The sequence below is a fragment of the Typopeltis vanoorti genome, chromosome 8, assembly GCF_054136105.1.
Source record: "Typopeltis vanoorti isolate ZY-2024b chromosome 8, IOZ_Tvanoo_1.0, whole genome shotgun sequence".
NCBI classification, from domain to species: domain Eukaryota; kingdom Metazoa; phylum Arthropoda; class Arachnida; order Uropygi; family Thelyphonidae; genus Typopeltis; species Typopeltis vanoorti.
Genome location: NC_143556.1, coordinates 23,870,518 through 23,891,302, shown reverse-complemented (window position 1 = coordinate 23,891,302; position 20,785 = coordinate 23,870,518). Strand labels below are relative to the sequence as shown.

The 20,785-nt window shown below is 35.6% G+C and overlaps 1 protein-coding gene across 2 annotated transcripts in view; it reads left to right on the top strand.

Annotated features, from left to right (window-relative positions):
* The window catches only part of LOC150103851 (carnitine O-acetyltransferase-like), a 323,106-nt gene that overhangs the window by 30,199 nt on the left and 272,122 nt on the right, over positions 1-20,785 (top strand). For both annotated transcript variants that reach the window (XR_016548716.1, XM_090397151.1), the window contains exons 3-4: positions 12,135-12,221; positions 18,602-18,720. Coding sequence is in view for 1 of the 2 variants with exons in the window: in XM_090397151.1 (XP_090253277.1) it covers positions 12,135-12,221; positions 18,602-18,720 (206 nt within the window). In the remaining variant the exon portion in view is untranslated. The remainder of the gene's footprint in view (positions 1-12,134; positions 12,222-18,601; positions 18,721-20,785) is intronic.

Sequence of the window (20,785 nt, the reverse complement as noted above, 5' to 3'; positions counted from 1 at the left end):
AGATGAAAGAAACCAAGAGCTACAGTATCTTAATTCTGTCCTTCCAAAAAATCGCTACAACAGAAAGTCAGAAAAATTCTAACTCAACCTTCAAAACAAACAAAAGAACAAATAAACCAAGAATATGAAAGAGCAGTGATTCTCCTATATATACAATCAATCACAGATAAAATAGCTAGATTGTGCTGCCAAAAAAAATCTAAAAGTTGCTTTCTTCTGAGTCAAAAAAATCTCTAGTCACCTGAAACCTTCTAAACTGCTACATTTGCTGTTAATGTCCACTTTGTCTTTTATGAGCCTTTTGGTTATATTTAACTTTTACTTTAGTTCTGGCTTTCTTACTCTCACTCATACTCTGTAATTTAACAAATTTCTTTGATTTATGACTGCACCAGTTAAACTACTCATTGAGTGAGAGTTTGTGAGAATCTTAAACGAAAACAAAGAAGATATTATTCTCCATGAACTTTGACCTTTATCTTTTTCCTGTCATTTTGTACCTTAGAGATGGCATATGGAGGTTCATCTCTGGGAGTAAAATATGATCTATTGCTAAAGGGTGAAGGCAGGTAGGCTGCTATGTGACCAAGTGGGCTGTGGTCAGAAAAGTGTGAAAAATAGTTGTTTAAGTAATGAATGTATTCTATTCAAAATAGTGAATCATTGACTTTTTTCTTTCTTCCCACAAACAGATGTATGTAACAGTTTAATAAAATTTTTAAGTAGATATACAGTATCTCATAGCATAGGCTTCTATGGAGAAAGGACATATTAGAATCACTATTTCCTGGTATTAAACCACTCACAAAGAAGGAAAAACTCACTTAAAAGGAAATTATGTCTTAATTCAACTAATTTTGTGAAAAAAAACTTTGTTTCACTTCATTGGGAAATGGCATGAATAAATTAAAAAACTATAAGCAAAGTAATAACATTTAACATTTCTAGTGAAGAATATCTGAAAATGTTTAAACAATGGAAAGAGTGCATTTGCTGGCTGTTGGTTGTTTGTGGGTTGCTGTATACTGCCGGTAGATACAAGTGTGTCATGATGGATTAAAAAGGACCAGATTTGATCACAGAATCGATTGTTAAAGACCATTTTGCTCCATCACAGTAAATTTAGAAGAGAAAGGTTGTTTTTAGAATCTGCTGCTACTCTTAAAAATCAGCCTAATTTAAATAAATATGGCTGCATAAAACTTCCAAAAATATGCGAAACACTAATACTTTGAGATCCCAGTTTACATTCTAGGCCACTGACAGGTGTCCATAGAGGAAACCCTAACTGGTTAGGATGCTAGTTTTTCATCTGCATGTTTCAGTTAGTTTTGTGCTGCCTGTGTGTTTGTGTATTACAAGTCTCATTTTGTACTCCCTGAAGACTTGGAAGCATTAAATACCATTTTTAATAATTTCCTAATGCTGTTTCACTCCAAACTTTTGTCATAAGTTTCTTCCAGCACTTAAAACCTTAACACACAACCAGATTTGATGTAAAACCATCCCTTGATTTTTGTTACACTGTAGAGGATATTTCATCACTTCAGGTGATTCTTTGTATGTTTTGTATGTGTGGTATATGCTGTCAGCCCTGATTTGTGCTTGCTTTCATTTTCAACATCCTTGACCTGTTCCAATCAGTGTGTCTCCCCAGATCTGACAATTTGTCCTATATAGTGGAGTCCACAACTGCAACTGAACTTGTAGACACCTGGTTTTTTAAGTGGCAGTGTAAAATCTCACATGATTAATGTTGTACTATGTTTGTTTTGCAAGCTTTGGCCTAAGGAAAAATACATATAAAGAATTGTCATCATTTGTATAATTACTAAAGTTTCTTTGTATGCAATAATTTTATTATGAAACTTTGGTTAATCAAATGTGTTGCATGAAGTGCGACATCATCATATCCTGATGCTAATGCATTTCCAAATAAGGAGATCTCGGTGACATATATGCATACTACATAAAGTCCAGGCCTGTATAAGCTCTAGCTTCAGGAAGGAAAACATCTTAAGGTTCTTAGCTGTCTCTTCCCTGGGTCCACGACCATGTGAAGACTACTGTCGGCTGCCAGAGCATCTCACATGAGGAGGTCAGTACAAGTCACCATGGAGAGCTCAACGGAGAAAGCATTCATCAAACAGCCAGGAGCGCCATGTTGCTGAATAATGGAATTCAACAGATAAAGAATATCGACGACAAAGACCAAGGAAAAAAACGGCAGGAAAGAAAGAACTGGCATACAGCCAGAAATTACCATGTAGACAAAGGAACCGAAAAAGGGCTGTACTGAATGAACATACTGTATGGAATTCAACTCATTGCAAGTAGTTAGAAGAATATGTAAATACTTCTGGACAATTCTTAATATGTGCTTTGTTCTGTGTTCAATTGCACTAGTGTAAATATTCATGATATAGTCGGCAATGCAAAATTACATAAGCAAGGTGGATATTAGATCCAGCATTATTTCAAAGCTGAATGCTGAAACTATGAAAGTTTCATAAGTTGACCAGAGAGCTTACAGAAATACATTCCTGAGTTGCCTTGGTGTGGACTACTTAAAAGACATAGGCGCTGCCCAAGTATCGATATATTCACCTTTTATTAGTTCATTTTGATAAGGTTTCACTGGCCTGACAGCTGTTTCAAATTGGCTGGTTCTCTTCGGAGACCAGGCAGAAACCTTAAGAGAGAGAGCAAAAATCTTCGTTCAGTACTAAGGAACTTGAAATATCAGAGAAATGTATTTTCCGGAAGCAAACTCTCAGTCGTTGCGTAACAGTAACTACTAAAAATAAAGAGTCAGAAAGCTTCAGTTCATTCCGAATGTTCATTCGAATAAACATTCAGTTTGAAATAATGCTGGATCTAATATCCACTTAGCTTATGTAATTTTATATCGCCAAACAGAAGCCTTTTGGCTATTTTTAGTAATTACTTTTATGCACCGACTAAGTGTTTGATTAGGAAAAATACATTTCTCTGACATTTCAAATTCCTTATTAATGAACAAGAGTTTCTGCTCTCTTCACTGTCTGTTGAAGGTCAGAAGGAAAAAAAATGTAGGAGTTAGATGGATGAATAGTATTCTTAAGCAAGAACTGCAAATCAGAAAATGTTATGCAGGGTATTATTATGGGCTACTATGGAGTTCTTAGACTCATCAAGGTAGGCCTTAAACGTCATGCCAAACACTATAACATTTACATAGTATCTATCATACTTTGCTTTGAGCCTAGTCACAGTTGTTCCACCTAAGCCATTCCACTAATTTACCACTCTTCAAACACAAAATCTAGTCTTCATACCCCTGTTAACTACACTCTTGCTCAGTTTCCAAGGATGGCCCTTAGTCTCCCCCCCCCCCCCACCACCAGATGTGCTCTGAACAGTTTCCTCTGTATTAATCTTGTAAAAACCCTTCAATAATTTCTTTGTTTCAATCATGTCACCCCTTTTCCATCTGTCAACCAATTTCTATAACCTGCAAATCTTCACTCTGTCCTCATAAGGTTCATTCCATAGACCTGCTACTATCTTGGTCACTTGCCTCTGGATCCTCTCCATTTATACAAAGAGAAAGATGAATAGTAAACTCCTGAGCAGTAAAGGCATTGGCAAGAAGGTTGAACATCATAGTAAGGAATCCTTTCCTTCATGGTTACACGGTGATCAGCATTCATTATTAAAACTTATGGAAACAACTACTGTGTTATAGTAAAACTTCAGTTTACTATAAACCAAGATAATTACTCAACATTTTCACCTTCATATCAAGGTCATCATCTGGAGTATACGCATATACAAAGAAACAAGCTATATTACAATCTACATGGTATGCTAAAGTTAGAGGAATTTTGTCAACCATTACAACTACTGTCCTGACCTCTGGTGAAAAAAAAAGAAAAGGAAAAAAAAACTCGCTACATCAAATCTAGAGTTCTGTTATTAGCATTATCTATTTGATTACCAATTATTAAGAGAGAGAGATAAGCTAGAGAGCAACATGCCCTTACATAATTACTCTCATAAATTAGAACAAAACAGTATAGATGGTGGCCAATAAGAGCTGAAATTATTATTTAGACTTCCGAAGTATGGGTTAAATGGAAAACTTGACTCGCTTAAGTGGGCTGAATGTGTGGCATCCAAATTCTTGGAATTTTTATGTCATCACTTATTGTTAAGATTAGGATGGTTGATCAAAATTTCACGGGCTTCTTTAAATTTGCATTCATACCAGGTTTTTGTATGATGTAAAGAACAGGTACTTTTCCAGTTAATTTGGTGTAGGGTGTTAAAGAGCATGATACGAGAGGCCTGCTTCACCAAAATTTTTAAATTTAATGTGTGGTTTATGTTCTTTTTTATGGATAGGAATTGTATGTCCAGTTTCACGAATATAAGGTAAGTTACAGGTGCAATGGATATGGATGGGTCAATTGGGGGGGGGGAGGATCCTTAGAGGAGTTGAATATTTTTTTTTTTTAAATTTTATAGGTGGTTTAAAAATAGCATTAAGTTTATAATGGTGTACAATTCTATGTATTTTATCTGATAACCCTTTAATGTATGGGATATCTATAGTTTTACTGTAATCTATATTATATGCATTTTTTATTAAGTTTTATGAAAAACTTTATTGAGGGTATTTTTGTTATAGCTATTATTTATAAATGTATTGCTGATATTAGCAATACTTAAGTTCTTCTAGTTTACCATTTAAATCCTTGAGGACTCTAAGCAATAATTTCAGCTCTTATTCATCTATACTGTTTTGTTCTAATTTATATGAGTATCTAAGAGCATGTTGTTCTCTAGCTTATATATCTCTTAATAATTTGTAATCAAATAGGTAATAATAATAACAGGACTCTAGCTTTGGTGTAGTAATTTTTTTTCCTTCTTTTTTTTTCCAGAGGTCAGGTCAGTAGTTGTAACGATTGATCAAATTACTATAACTTTAGCATACCATGTAGATTGTAATGCTTCAGATAATGGTTATTGACCTTGATATGAAGATCGAATTTAGTGATTATTTCAGTTTATATTAAACTGAAGTTTTAGTATAATACGGTAGTTGTTTCCATAAGTTTTTAATAATAAATCATGGTAAGGAAGGCAGAATTAGATGATGTGATAAAGTTAGCCTAGAAGGCAAAAGGAAAAGAAAGAATGAGTATGAAAGGATAACCTTATGAGTGTTGATGGTAGAGAGGTGACAGAAGCAGACACTGTTTGAGTGACCACTTTGCAAGAACTGTCATCCAGATTTTTGTTGCTTCCACTCATGAAAGGTTATTAGCCAACCTGTGATACGTTTTGCACCGTGGGTGGGCTATGCATATTTTTTTCCTATTTTTATCAATTTTGTATTTTTAATTTGTTTTTTACATAGTCTGCAAACCTGGCTCTAGAGACCACACATGGAACTTTTTTCAAGCCACTTCTGGTCTCCAATAAGTGAGCAGTGGTCTCACACCCTTGCAATGCAATTCATCTCCCACCTAAAGACAATATCACAACATCCATGCCCACAATGGGATTCGAAACTGCAGCCTGTTGGTTGGAGAGTATGTATGCTAACCATTCAGTCAACCATGATGGCAACCAAAAAATAGTTGAAGATATTGCAATGACAGTGTGACAAGAACCATTCTGGGACCACCATCATCATTAAATACCTGATAAGTACTCTTAGGGGAGGGGTGTACAGGATAATAGTACTGCTTGAAAAATTAACACAATTACTAACTTCTGATAAACAGTTTTCCTTCACATTAATCTGTTATTTGTCAAAATTTCAATATTATCTGATCTTATATTTCTCTCTTTTAAGGTACTTTTTACTGTATCAATCCAGCTACATCTTTGTTATATCTTCCTTTTTAATGTGAGACTTAACTGATGCCATCTATTCACTCCACTAATCTTTCTCAGAACTCTTATATCAGAGGTCTCTAATCTTTGATCAAGTGCTTTATTTCTAACCCAACTCTCAGATCTGTAACTTAAAATGGTTTGAATACTATTATCTTAGTGGTTTGACTAATTTCTCTCTTATTCCATATAAATTTATTCAACTGACTTCCTACCATACCAGCTTTACTAATTCTGTTGTCTATTTCCATATTTAATTTCTCAACTTCACTAAAAATTGTGCATAAATAACTGAAATGTTTTACTTGTTATCTAGGTTCACCATTCAGGATACAGTTGATGTTTTCAATGTTCCACCTGTTTTCATTGTCTTTGTCTTTTTATTGCTGATTTTCATGCCAACTTTATTACAACGGTTATTCAATTTAGTAATGGAATCTTGGATTTATAGATAGCTTTTGGTCTTTTATGTTTGGAATAATCCATTCCATCATAATCCGCAGCCAGTTGGATTAGTTTGTTAGGGTGCACAGATTCTTTTGAGAAGAATTTGGTTGCTATAGTCTGCATGAAAGTGTGAATATAGGGGACATTTATGTCCTGGTGAAGTTGCACAGTTCGTACGAACCATGGGGTGTTCAGGATCATTCTGAGACATTTGTTTTGCACACGTTGTAACTTAAGAATATTAGTATTAGTGGTATGGCTCCAGGCCAGAGAAGCGTAGGTGAGTATTGGACGAACCATCAATTTATATATGAGTAGTTTGATTCAGCTTACTGTTCCTGTTAATTAGTGGATAGAGCTGGGCTATGGTTTTTGATGTTTTTACACAGAGAGTCTTGATATGGGAACTGAAAGTCAGTTTTTTGTCTAATAGTATGCCAAGATATTTTAACTCAGTTAGCCATGGGATTTTTGTGTTGAATAGGAGGATATCTCCTTTAGGAAGCATTGATCTTCTGGAGAATAGCATGGCTGTTGCCAGTTGAAACCTGTGGTGATATATTCCACTAATCTGTATATTTGTTGCATGGTGCTATGAAATTGATGAAACCCAAACTGCTCCTCAGGAAGAATATTTAGCTTATGTACTGATTCTTGGAGTCTGGTAAGAGTTACCTTCTCGGCAATTTTGCCCAGGTTTGAGACGAGGCTGATTGGTCTGTAACTTTGAGGCAATCGAGGGTGTTTTCCAGATTTATGGATTGGCATTATGTCCGTCAGCTTCCAGTAGGAAGGGAAATATTTATAATGAAGGATGGAGTTAATTATAGTTGTCAGATGCACAATAGCTCTGCGAGGTAGTAGCTTTATCACCTTGTTGGCGATACTGTCAGGACCAGGAGTCTTTTTGTTCTTAAACTTCTTGATTATATCATATATTTCAGCAGGTGATATAGGTGCAGTTTGACTGGAGTATGTGACAGAAGATTTGAGTGAACATCTGATATGTCGATGGATCTTATATATGTGATTGAAATCGAGATGATCATATGAAGGTTTACATTGCTTTTCTAAATGTTTTGCTATTGCTTCAGCTTTATCTGCATCGGTGTGGATGAGGCCTGAATCTGTTTGGAGGGGGGGAAGAGGTTTATTTGTTTTTAATCTTTCTGATAAGATTCCATATGGAGTGGTTATCAGGAGAGATGGAGATCAGTTTTTCTTCCCAAAGTTGACTTCTGTGGGCTGTGAGGGCATCTCTCACTGCGGAGTTGAGTCTGTTTAAGATCTGTTTGTCTTGTGGCACCCTGGTGTTGTGGTATCTTTTTCTTGCTTTGTTTATTTCCCTGATCAGATTCATAATATCTTCTGGCACGTGGTTGGATCTGTGGGTAGTTGCAGAGATAGTAACTGCTGCACAGGCTGCATTGATCTGTTCAGGTAGATCTCTTATGGCTGTTTCAATTTTTGGGTGCAACCTCTATATTTCGGGAGTACCTTGGACAACTTTTCCCAAGGAATGAATGAGTGAGGGGGGGGGCAGTTTTTCTTGGTTTCCCAACTTTAACAGTATTGAATTGTGATCAGATGATAGATCATTAATTGTCATTATACTGTATTGGAGTCTGATATTCTGTAGCTATGTCCAAGACATCATCCCGACCATATGTGTTGTGATGGGTGGGTTTGGCGGGACCTACCACAAGCAGGTTGTTGAATCCTGTATAGTTTGCTAGTATGTGTTCGTTTTTGTTGGTGGAACGACTTCCAGACTGGATGCTTGGCGTTTAAGTCATCGACCATGATGGTAGGCTCTCTGGTATCCAATATGGCATTCAGATCTGAGGAGAGTAATATTTTTTGTGGAGGATTATATGCTGTGAAGATTTTTCGTTTGCCAGCTGAGCGCTTGAGAATCTCAATGCTGGTGACCTCGAGGTTTGTGGTAGGAGGGATGTTTATAGAATGATGAGTGATGTAATTCTTAATGAAAATGCTGCCTTCTCTGTGGGACAGTGTGTCTGTTCTGTGCAGATGATATCCCCTAATTTTGGGGTTGTCTGAAGGTCTTAGATGCATTTCGTTTAGTAAAAGTACATCCGGTTGATGTCTTTGGGCGAAATCCTAGAGTTCTAAGATCTTACTCCTCAGGCCGTTTGCATTCCACGCGATGATCTCTAGTGAGTCTGGTGATGATAGTTTGTGTATCCTTTAGGAGTCTTTTAGTGGAAGAAGGTGAGGAGTTGGATCTACTAAAATCCAGCAGCACATTTGCTAGAGAGGCGATGATGATAGCTGTCAAATTTGATAGTGGTGCTGGCTGAATCTTTTCCTGGGTTGACTTTTTTGTATGAACTACGTCTGCATATGGCCTTGACTGATTCTATTGAGATGATCTTTTAGAGACCTCTGGTTGCAGAAGATGAATTTCTGGGCGTTTTTGGTTGTCCGTGGGGGACTGTGGAGTTGTGGTCTCTGGGATAGGTCTGCTAGGGGATGAAGAGAGTCTGCCTGCTTCCGACTGTTTGTTTTTCGGCTTTTGGGTGCAGCCTCTATAATTGGCAGTGTGAGGGCTGCCGCAGTTGGCGTATTTTGCTGGGGTAGTTTTTGGTTTGTGCAGGTGTTGGTAGGGTGGATTTTTGCACACTTCAGGCATTTGAACTCTGCCTTGCAGAGTCTCTGAGCATGACCGAATCTTTGGTGTCTGTGGCATTGCCCAGTTGAAGCCTTCTTTCTCAAAGGCTCTGGGGTGATTTGGAGTCCACATACTGATTTGAATTCATAGATGTTTTTATAGGCTTGATGCATCTCTATTAAAACTAGAGGCATAGGGGTTTTATCTGCTCTAGTCATCCTGCTGACCTTGATGGGTGGTAGGTCCTGGAGGCAGAGGTCGGCCTCTATTTCGTCAGAGGTTATATCCTTTGTAACACTCCTTAGGACCACCTTCAGATTTCGTTCCGAGCCAAGAGAGAATGTATGGCATTGGATATTATTTGAATCCAGTTCTTTTGTTAGTTTTCTAAAGTCTGTCACAGTAGCAGGCTGAATCCTAACACCATCATTTGTATTTTTAGCCGAGACATACTGTATCTGTAAGTTTGACATGGTGGACCTTAAGTGTGTCCACTTCCTCCTTTCCCGGAGGACAGTCGGAGGTACCCTCTCTTTGGTGGAGGCTGCGAGATCAAGACTGGGAGTGTCCTCTTCCATACCTAAATCTATGAGAGGTTCAATGTCAGAGGTTTTATGTTTCTTTCGAGCCCGAGTTTCATCCTAGTCTGTAGAAGGAGAAATCACCAAACCAAGTTTCTCCTCTGTCTGGGAGTGTCTTCGCACTGTTCGATTTCAGCTGGGAAGGAGTAGAAATTAAGACTACCAGGCCAATCATTTTCAACTTTTTTCAGTATCTTTTTGAGAATGCTAATCAGACGACCTTTGTTGTTGAGTGATTTAATATAAGCATCATCATCTTCTTCGCTCATTGTGAAGTATTTAGTACAATAAGTTAGTAGTGGCGGTTAGGCCTAGCAAATTGCCCTCTTATAAATACAATTCACTTACCTGTGTGTGTTTTGTTTTAATAACCACAGTCACTTGAGTACTATTGAATCTTACAGTTACTGAACTCACTGACTAAAGATACTCGTGAACTACATTAAAAACCAATTCCGAAACTCATAATCAAAACACGAAATCAAATCCAACTGTTTTCCATCATTGAAAAAAAATTCTAAAAATCCGTGCTAACTTGAAACATTGGAGAAGCGTATTTTTTGTAAACGAACTCTTGGTTGGTGTGTAAAAGTATTTACTAAAATAAAGAGCCAAAAGGCTTTACTTCGGCAATGCAAATTTATAAAAATTAAGTGGATATTAAATCCAGTATTATTTCAAAGCCGAATATAGAAACTATACATAAAAAAAAGTTTTGTTCAGAAAATTATTTTTTATTAACTAAGAAATATTCTGTTTTGCCCAGTCTACAGCTGCTTGCCATGGACAAGTGGGCAAGCATATTTGTCAAGCCTTGGGCATGAGACTATACACTTTAGTTTCTATAACCATAATTTTAGGATAATCTTTACTGGTTGCAAGAGTTAAAGATCTAATTACTGACCAGATATTATTAATATTTAATAGAGGCAATTTAATAGAAACAATGTTAGAGAATCTGCTGTATGATTTAAGTATTCTAACAGTATAGAAAAAAGATAATGGATATCAATTTAATATGGAAAAGTGTCACGTTATACATTTTTGGATGAAAAGATTACAAGCTTTGTATTACATTCATAGAACTGTACTTCAAGAAATTGAAGCTGGCAGTTTGGAAGTATTGGTGGGAAGAGAGTTGAAGTTTAGAGGACATAGGATTACTTGGTTACAGAAGAACACCTAACATAATGAAATAAGGAAGTTATCATACTCTTTTAATGCTTTGATATGGCCACATCTGGTTACTGTGCACAGGTCTAGTCATCTAGATGTCTTGGGCATGAAGAAATGGTGGAGTAGATCCAGAGAGGTGAGTGGTCTATAGAATGTGCTCTCTATGAGGATTTGAAAGTTCATGGAAGTTGGTTGATAAGTGGAAAAAAGGGGATATGTTTGTTACTAAAGGGTTTTTATATCCTTGATACAGGGGGAAATTTTTCAGCACTTGGCTAAAGGGTGCAGAACAAGATTTTATCCCTGGAAATCAAGTAAGAAAGTGGTTAGTAAAGGTGTCAGGATTAGATCCTTTGCTTGCAGAGTGGTGAATGAGTGGAATGGCTTTCAGGGCCTATTATGAGTGAGTGCTTTGTTTGTATAGGTGGGATTTTCATGAGTGTTTGGACTCCAGCAGGATTTTCTTGTGATAATAATTAACTATGACTGATTTTATCTGATTTAGAATTAAGTCATTCTGGTTTCACAATGTGGAGTATTATTGTCATGGTGCTTGTGATGCTAAATTGAATAAACTAATATTGACACTATGTTGAGCTTTATTTGCTATTGTAAAACAGCTTGAACAACACTATGAAAAGATCAGAAATTGACATATGTTGCAGATCATTGATTTGTTAATAACACTGAAGAAATTTCTTCCAGTCTGCAGAGTAATAAGCTGTTATCTGTATCATTTTGATTATGTAATGATGTGATGTAAATGCTATATTTAACTTTTTGTTTTTGTAATTAATCTCCTTATTCTTTCTGCTGGCATTTATTTCTTGTATGAAGAATGCTTTGATATAAGATATTAAGCCAGTCTTTCATTGCATTATATAATTCAAGTTTTCTTAATACACAAAGTAACATTAAAGGATTATTTATAATTGGTTATCAGACCATTTTTCTAATGCATTCAACACTGAAATTTTTCAGTGGAGGCCAAGAACTTGGAAACTTGATTTGTAGTTATTGAATTCATTTCTTAGTGCATCTGGTGATTTAAGTGGGAAATTTAAGGTATTTTCTATGCAACTAGTTATTTTCAGATAGCCCATAAATATTCTAAGCTATCAGCTTATATGGAAATGTGTTTTCTTAAGTCTATATAACAGTGGAATTTAGACTAAACTCATCTTAAGACTAAAGCTAATCTTATGAATTTCACTTTTTAAGCATTGAATGTAACTAACATCAGTTCTATTCTGAATATACTCTAGATGTCCTTGAGCAGAGTAGTAGTCATTCAATTAATACAGTTGATTTACAGTACACACGATTTTAATAGTTCAAGTATGTGCAGTTTGAAGGGAGTTTTTAGCATAAATATGTGTGTGTATATATATATATGTTTATTGCAGGTTATCAGAGATTTTGGATACCCAGGAGGTATTGGTGAAAAGCTGCATGAAATGCTTGTCGAAAAAGCTAAAAGGACCGAAAATTGGGTAAGATGGTATCCTTAAATGAAATAAAATGTAAATATGCTTTTAAAAAGGAACTAAAGTCCTAATCATTTCTGTATATAGATATTGTGTTATATAGTTGTAAAGGTTTAAATAACTGTTAATGTTATGTTTTGTTTATTTTAGTAGTGCAGTGTAATTCACAACACAAGAATAAGAAAATAATCAGTACTTATTTAACTTATTTGCTGATATTTCACTGGTGTTAAATCCAGCATCTTCAGAGCACAAAGACAGTTTGTCACGGTATGCAAACACAATAATTTGTTAACAGTGAGACAGAGTTTAAAAATTGTAACAGACAACATAAAGAACTAAACTCTTAATTGGCATCATCTATTTGATATAGAGTTAAAAAGTATATTATTTGATCTTAAAGTGATTGTCTCTCAGATTTTTGGTATATTGATACAGCTATACTTGTTGAGGTTTGGGAAATGTTTTAAAGCTGCTTCTGATTCCAAAAGCAGTTTCTGTACAGCACTTTTGTTTATTTTCCCATTGGATCTGCAGTTACAACAACACTGCATCGTTGTAAATTTTTCATCAGTGGCCCTGATGGAGGAAGATGTCAATGCATTAAATATGTTATAACTTTGCTGTTATACCTAGGCAAGTTTCGAAAGTGGAAATAAATGACATCATTGAAATGTGGGATATATACAACCTGGAGTTTGGTAGCGCAGGATATTGTTAGGCCCTAGGCCTCTACTGGTTCTACATGTGGAACCATAGTACGTAGCACTGTTTCAGTGCAAAGTTAGAAAATAAATAAATAAAATAAATAAATCATTATATTTAGTCTTTAGAGCAGGGTTTCCAGATTATCTACCCTTCCTCCCCACTAATATTAATATATTAGGCTAAGAGCCTTTTGTGTATGGAATTCACATTAAAAAAATAAAATAAAATAAAATAAAATAAAAGTTTATGACAATGTGCATATTCAAAACAAAATGGGATATGAGGAATTCAAAGCTTTCAGTAGTGTGTCAATATTCTTTAAGAGGTCATAAAATATGGATTTGCTGATTCTATGTTCTTCCTTTCATCACAGAACATCTTGATGATTTGTATCTTCCTCCTTTCATTGCAATAGATTTTTCAATAAATAATTATTAAAAACAAAAATAAATTATAATAAGTGAATGCCAAGACTTGCAAGAACCGGGAAAGAGAATGAATTTGACATCCATTGTTATGAGTTTTTGTGCAATAATTTCACTCAAAAGTCCAGGTATAATTGTTGCCCTGCAGCTGATTTCATTCAAACACCTAGAGGTTGTTAAAGTTAAGGTTGTTAAACTATATCTGTGCATATGTGTGGCCTGATCAAGGCCTTATCCAATGGAACAATACCTCTTTATTTCTGCATGTCACGAACCTCTGCATCACTGTCATAATTCGATGTGATGACTTTGCAACATGTGCATTGTCACTCCTGAACTATAGGCCTTTGTCCACACTTACTTCCAGATCTCTTGTCTCTTCTACCACCTTCAAAATTTCCCCACCAAGTGTATACTTTGCATATCATCATTGCCTGCCAAATTTCAGAATCTTGCACTTCTCAACATTGAACCAAGTTCCACTCATTTGCTCACTTATACAATTTATTCAAGTCCTCCTATAAGGCCACATCTTCTTGACTACTGTTTGTTGTTCTTCCCAGTTTTGCATTATCTGCAAACAGTTGCACATATCTAGTTAAATCCTTCCAATATCATTAATATACAAGTTAAACTACAATGGTTCCTACTACACTCCACTAATTTTCTTCTTTTGTGATACTGCATCCCCATACAATATATACAAGTCTTGTGAGATGTATGTATAGAAATTTCTCTGTATGCCTCTTATATAACACACACACACACACACACACACACACACACACACACACACACACACACACACACACATTAGATGTTGCATAAACATTCAACAAACTTCAAAAATATGAATGTTACTTTTTTTTTAATAAATTTTTTATATACAAATAAACAATTTACAAATTGGAAACTCATTTATTCATACATTCTCACCTTAATGCGATATATTGTATGTCCAAAGATTTACAGACCTATTGTTAATTGCCAACTCAAAAGTACACATTAACAACATATATCACAATCATGTTACACTTTTTTCAGAACATCTTAAGATAGTAATAAAAGTTCTTTAAGAACCACCAATATAAATAGCACCTTGTTCTTATTTATCAGTTTACTATCAAATTGTTCTCAAGTCAGACACATACTTTTACCCCCAGCTAGAGTACATTGATACAATTAGAGAAATGTCAATTTTAAAATTTCTACAGCATTACTGAAGAGCCTGCCTTTTTGTGTCAAGGTAGAGGTAGTGAGGAAAGGGATGAAATCAAAGTAGGTTGCTTGTTTCTTTTGTGGTAACACTATTCAGAATGCCAAAAGATATGTTTTGATGACCTTATTTCCATTTTCTTTAGAGGAAATGTTCAGTGGATTGAGTGATGTGCAGCCTGGATGGTGTAGATGTCTGATTTTGATGGCAAACATACTCTCTTCTGCCTCAACAGCAGGTCGTCTCCTCCATGCCCAACCTGCATGATGCAGGCCAGTCACAAATGGTATCTCATACAGAAGTAAACTACCAAACTATAAACAACAGTATGGTATATCTATGTACATCATCCTCAATGACTTTGACATTCTTAGCAGAGGCCAGAACTTTGCTTTTTCTCCTCCTCCCCACTCCTTACACAATTACGTTTTATTATTGAAGCAGAAAATAGCTAAAGTTATCAATAGTTGATTTAAAATAATTATTTAAAAATAAATAGCAAAATTATAACTGTAACAATAATTTTCATGCAAATAATTATAAAACATCAAATAATAAAAAAAATTTCAAAAGATCTGAAAAATGCAGTCATAACTGTAATGTGAACACCTTTACTACCATAGCAAAATCTTGGTATAATCAACAGCGTTTATGCATAGCAAAAAAATTAACAAAGACTTCATCTAGTTATCAAATGAAATTGACTATCTCCATGTGATTATTACAACACTTAAGGAATTGAACAACGTAGTTAAGGATATAAATTAAATTATACTTTAATAAATATTTTCCGATATTTCGGCAACGTCACGTTGGCATCTTCTAAAGGAACTTGCAAAAAAAGGCACGTGCACGTAGGCACTACAACCAGTAACTGGGAATGAAGAGATGAAGCTATTGTTCTCCTAAAAGTCCTGATGGTGCCCTCTAGTGGGCTAAGTAGGTGTTCTTGGCCGTTGGACTGAAGGTCTGCTGATGTAAGCCTCCCAAATTTGGGGCAGTCGCATACAACCAAATTTGCTGAGGTTTGCAGAATTTCTTAGGGCTGAGGCTGATTCCATAAATAGTCTTTCGAATTTGTATTTGCTACGGTGTATTACTGTAGCTTCTTCCACTGTATTCCGTGGCGTGTATCCAAAGCATGGTCTGCAAGACCAGAATGGCTGTACTTGTGAAAACGGATGTAGTCCTTGTGTTCAGAAATTCTGATATTTGCTGTCCTGCTTGTTTGGCCAAATTAAGACAGTTTACAACTGCAAGGGACCTGGTATACACCAGGTAGGTCTAGAGGAAGTGGTTGGTCTTTAGTGGAGCGGATAAGGGATGCCAATTTTCTATAAGGTTTGTAACAGGAGGTCAGGTCATGTTTTTTTAAGATTTTGCTAATCTTTTCCAAGGTGCCTCGGATGTAGGGAATGGTGATGGATTTAGAGTAATCCTTGTTGTGGAGGGGGGAGGATCTATTGTTTGTAGGTTCTAATATTTTTTGGATTTTTTTGGAGGGATAGCCATTGGCTGAGAAAGTGTTGAGGATGTGATTTAGTTCAGTTTAGGGCCAAGTCTTTTGAACAGATTAGTTTAGCCCTGTCGTATAGTGTTTTCACTACTCCGTATTGTTGTGAGGGGGGGGGGAATTGTTGGTGAATGTATCTGCCTGTATGGGTGGGTTTTCTGTAAACTGAGAAAACCAAGGTTCCATTAGGCTGGCAGGTGACTAGTGTGTCTAGGAAAGGGAGGCTGTTGTTTTCCTCTTTTTCCAGGGTGAATTTGATTCTGGGGTGTTGGTTGTTTAAGTGTGTTAAGAAGGAGAGAAGTGTTTCAGAGCCATGTGGCCAAATAGCGAACATCATCAACGTAGCGAAGCCATATGGTTGGTTTTTGTGGGGCAGAGGCTAAGGCTTTTTCTTCAAAGGTCTCCATAAAGAAATTGGCCACAGGTGGGGAGAGTGGTGAACCCATGGCTGTCTCCTCTATTTGTTTGTAGCTAAGTTTGTAGCTGGCATTGTTAACCTAAGTTTCTTATACTTAACTACTAAGTAAAAAGATGGAGCGATAGCAGTGTATGCTGTATGCCAGAAAATCTTCATGTGTGAAATACGTGGGTGGTCTGAAAAGTTCTTGGCCTTGATCATAGATGGCAACACTATCGGTAAAATTTTTTTTTTTTCTTAGTAAGTTGGTACATTTGTCATAAGCATCCATGTGAAATTGCAAGTCATTCTATCAAGTATTTTTTTTATACAGCTGTCTGAAGCAAAAGTGTTGTCTGTCTGCATCCCTTAAAATGGATAAAATTTTTAATGCTAAAAGAAATTCATTCATAAAAGTTTATGGGAACTCTTCTCCTTCGTTTTCGACAATTAAAAACTGGGCTCTCATTTAAGCGTGGTCGGACCAGCCTTGAAGATGATCCATGTAAAGGACGTCCAAAAAGTATAACAGAAATCATTGATCAAGTGTACGATATGGTATTGGATGACTAGCGAGTCGAAGTGCATGAAATTGCTGAGACTATAGGCATTTCAAAAGAATGTGTAGGATATATTTTGCATGATGAATTGCAAATGAAAAAGCTTTGTTGTTCAAGATGGGTGCTGCGCTTGCTCACAGCAGATTAAAAACTCATTCGCATGAAAATCTCTGAACAGAGATTTTCATGCAAGAGTTTTTCATGTAAGGAAAAAACTTGGAGCATTTTAACAAGAAAAACTGATTTTGTGCATCGATTTATTACTATGGATGAGACTTGGATTCACCATTACACACCAGAATCCAGAACAGTCAAAACAGTGGACAGAAGCCTGTTGTTCAGTGCCAAAGAAGACAAAGTAATGCATCAGTGTTTTGGGATGCTAAAGGCATTTTGTTTATTAATTATCTTGAAAAGGGTAAAACGATAACTGGGGAATATTATTCCGATCTTTTAATCAGGCTAGATGAAAATATTCTTGAGAAAAGACCTGGTTTGTAGAAGAAAAAATCATCTTTCATCAGGACAGTGCACCTGCCCACAAAGGTGTTTTGGCAATGGGAAAATTAAGGGATCTGCACTATGAATTGTTGGAACATCCACCCTATTCCCCAGATTTGACTCCCTCTGACTTCTATCTCTTCCCAGAACTAAAACTCTTCCTCGCTGGTAGCATTTTTCTTTGAATCAAGAGGTGATTGCAGCTGTAGAGGGGTATTTTGGAGATCTTGCAGAGAACCACTACAGGGACTGGATAATGGCACTGGAGCATTGCTGGAATAAATGTATTAGTCTTAATGGAGATTATGTTGAAAAATAAATATAATTTTGAAATTATAAATTCATTTTTGCATTGTTAGGCTGAGAATTTTTCAGACCACCCTCATAGGTTGCCTGCCCTGTCATACATGACATATGACAGCTATTATGTTGGGTCATGCATTAGATCAGTCCACCGAAGAATAGGCAACCACTTCAGAGATTGTAACCCCCCCATCTCTTCTCAAAAGAAAAAAACCAAAACAGAAGAAAAAATACAAACAGTAAGATAGGATTCCATGCTTTCTTCCAAGAAATTACACTCCAGTTTGAATACATTCAAATTATTTTCATGTAATCCAACATGTATAAACTAATGTTGTTGTTCAATTTGAACAGCATGCTTCTGTGCAATGCTTGTATTCATAACTTGATTAATACATTTTTTTTTACTGAGTTGTTGCTTAGTTATCCAAATGTTAACTTGATGGCAGGTTTCCTGTATAAATGTGTATAAATTGTCTTCTTGATTACTAAACGAATAAAACAATGCCCATTTGTCTATAGAGGCTGACCATGTTTTGTTTTGCAGTATTTGCTTTGTTGATGCATTTTTAAGTGGAATTTACTATTTATTTGATGCATCAGCATGTATTATTTTGTTTAATAAGAGTATATGTTTGATTTAAAAAAAAAACAAAAAACAAAAAAAAACTTGCGTTATTAACAGATTGTGTGTGTGTGTGTGTGCGTATATATGATATTTATATATATTTGATCCATAACTTTTCCATGTTTTTTTACATAGTTACAAGATTGGTGGCTACATACTGCTTATTTGGAATACCGTATGCCAGTTGTAGTCTACTCCAGTCCAGGACTTGTTTTCCCACTTCAGGAATTTAATTCACAAGAAGAACAGCTTAAGTAAGTAAGTGCTAAATTGTTTCAGGGAATATACCAAAGTGTTTTTTTCAGCTGTAAATTCTTTCAGGGTAACTTAATGATTAAAGCCAGATAGGAAGAAGACCATCATGTGAAGAACTGACTAGGACATTCTGACCTAATACCCACTCCTCACTTTCTCATAGTGTGCCTGGTTAGTAATTATTTACTTGGATACTGAACAAATGAGGGTGGATGCAATTTTGGACTTTTAGCCACTCAATTGTATTTCATATTGGCTTATACTAAAAACAAAATTGTGACACATGGAGTGTCATACTGGCTGGGACTTTGCTCAATAAAATAAGATCCTTATTGTTTTCATCAGAGAAATTTTCGCACAGGTGAACATTAGAAAACTGATTTTCAATGTCAGCAGAATTTAAGATATTCCATTAATGGAAAAGAGAAGTTGAACTGGCAGAAGAATTGGAGAAATACTAGACTAACATAATAGGTGTTACTGAGATGACTTAAACTGGAGTAGTACTGTTAAATAATGTTATATTTGGACATAGTGATCAGGGAAATAAAGGAATATAATTCTTTTATTTTCCTGAACGCTATCTTATATAAAAACTTATATTCATTGTAGTATATAACAACGAACATAAGCTTCTAGAATGTCAAGTAGAGTGACATAGAGAAATTTCAGTAATGGGGAATCTGACTTGAGAATTATTTGTGCCTGTGGTCCCACAGAAGATTCTAAGAAAGAAGTGGAATCAAATCACTGATGAAAATTGATCTTCGTTGGAGATCTAAAACAATAGAGTAAAAAACGAATACACTACCAGATATTTAGGAAGGTTTCAGAATATTTGAAGAAAAGAACAAAACTAATAACAACACAGGCCTGCAAAATTCGAGTCATGAAAAGTTGTCTGGAAACTATTAACTGTTTCTGATTTATTTTTGACCGCTGATTTCAAATATCTATTCTATTTTTCTCTGTCACATAAGGATTTTTCACAAAACAGATCTCGATATTACAGTAAAATAGCTTTAAAACGCATTATATTAAGTAAAATAACAGTATTTAAAATTTTCTGTAAACATTTTTGGAATGAAAGTATTGGGAAAAAATTTTTAAATTAAAGTAATTAAAGATTAATCTTTAGTACATACTTTATATAGTCTTTTTCCTTCAAAAGCTTCAAAGTAGTGTCTTTTTCCTTCAAAGCTTCTTTTTGAACTTTTTCTGTGAAATTCTTTTCCCGGGTCATCTCTGTGCAACATCCAGCAATAGTTCGCTATCATGTTAACATTCCACCTGCCCTGATACCCTCTTTCCATCTCCTTGATGTCTTGGTGGAATCGCTCTCCTTGCTCTTTGCTGACAGTTCCCAGATTCTCAGGAAAGTAGTCTAAATGAAAGTTGAGAAAGTGCACTTTTAAGCTCATGGCGCATCCCAAATCCTTGAATTTCTATAGCATGTCTTCCACAATCATGTTATAGTTGGGGGGTCCTTGTGATTTCCTAAAAATTTGCTCACTACCTCTTTCAAAGCTTTCCATGCTTCTTTTTCAACAGTTGCCATTTTTTCTTCAAACAGTTTATCCTTCATAAGTTTCCTGATGTCTGGACCGATAAAAAATACCTTCTTTCAGTTTTGCTGTAGGTAATCCCTGAAATTTTGCACAGATGTATTTAAAACACTCTCCTTCTTTCGACAAAGCCTTGACAAATTGCTTCATCAGTCTTAGCTTTACGTGAAGCAGAAGTAAAAGGATTTTTTCCCAAGCAACCAAAGTTTCGTGTAACACATTTTTACTTCCAGGTTCTAATGTGACTCTTTCTGGCCACTCGCACAAAAAGCATGGGTATTTGGTGTATCCTCTTTGTTAGGTGAATTTTTGCAACCTCTTGAAGCCATTATGAACACCCACTTAAAACACAGTTAAACGAATTTTAACAAATGACATCAACACTATTACACGACATTACGGAAAAACATTAAAAAAACCACAAACACATTAAATTAAATCTTCACACTAACTTTAAAAACTTAGAAAATATGCCACCTTTCAGAAATATGATAACCTT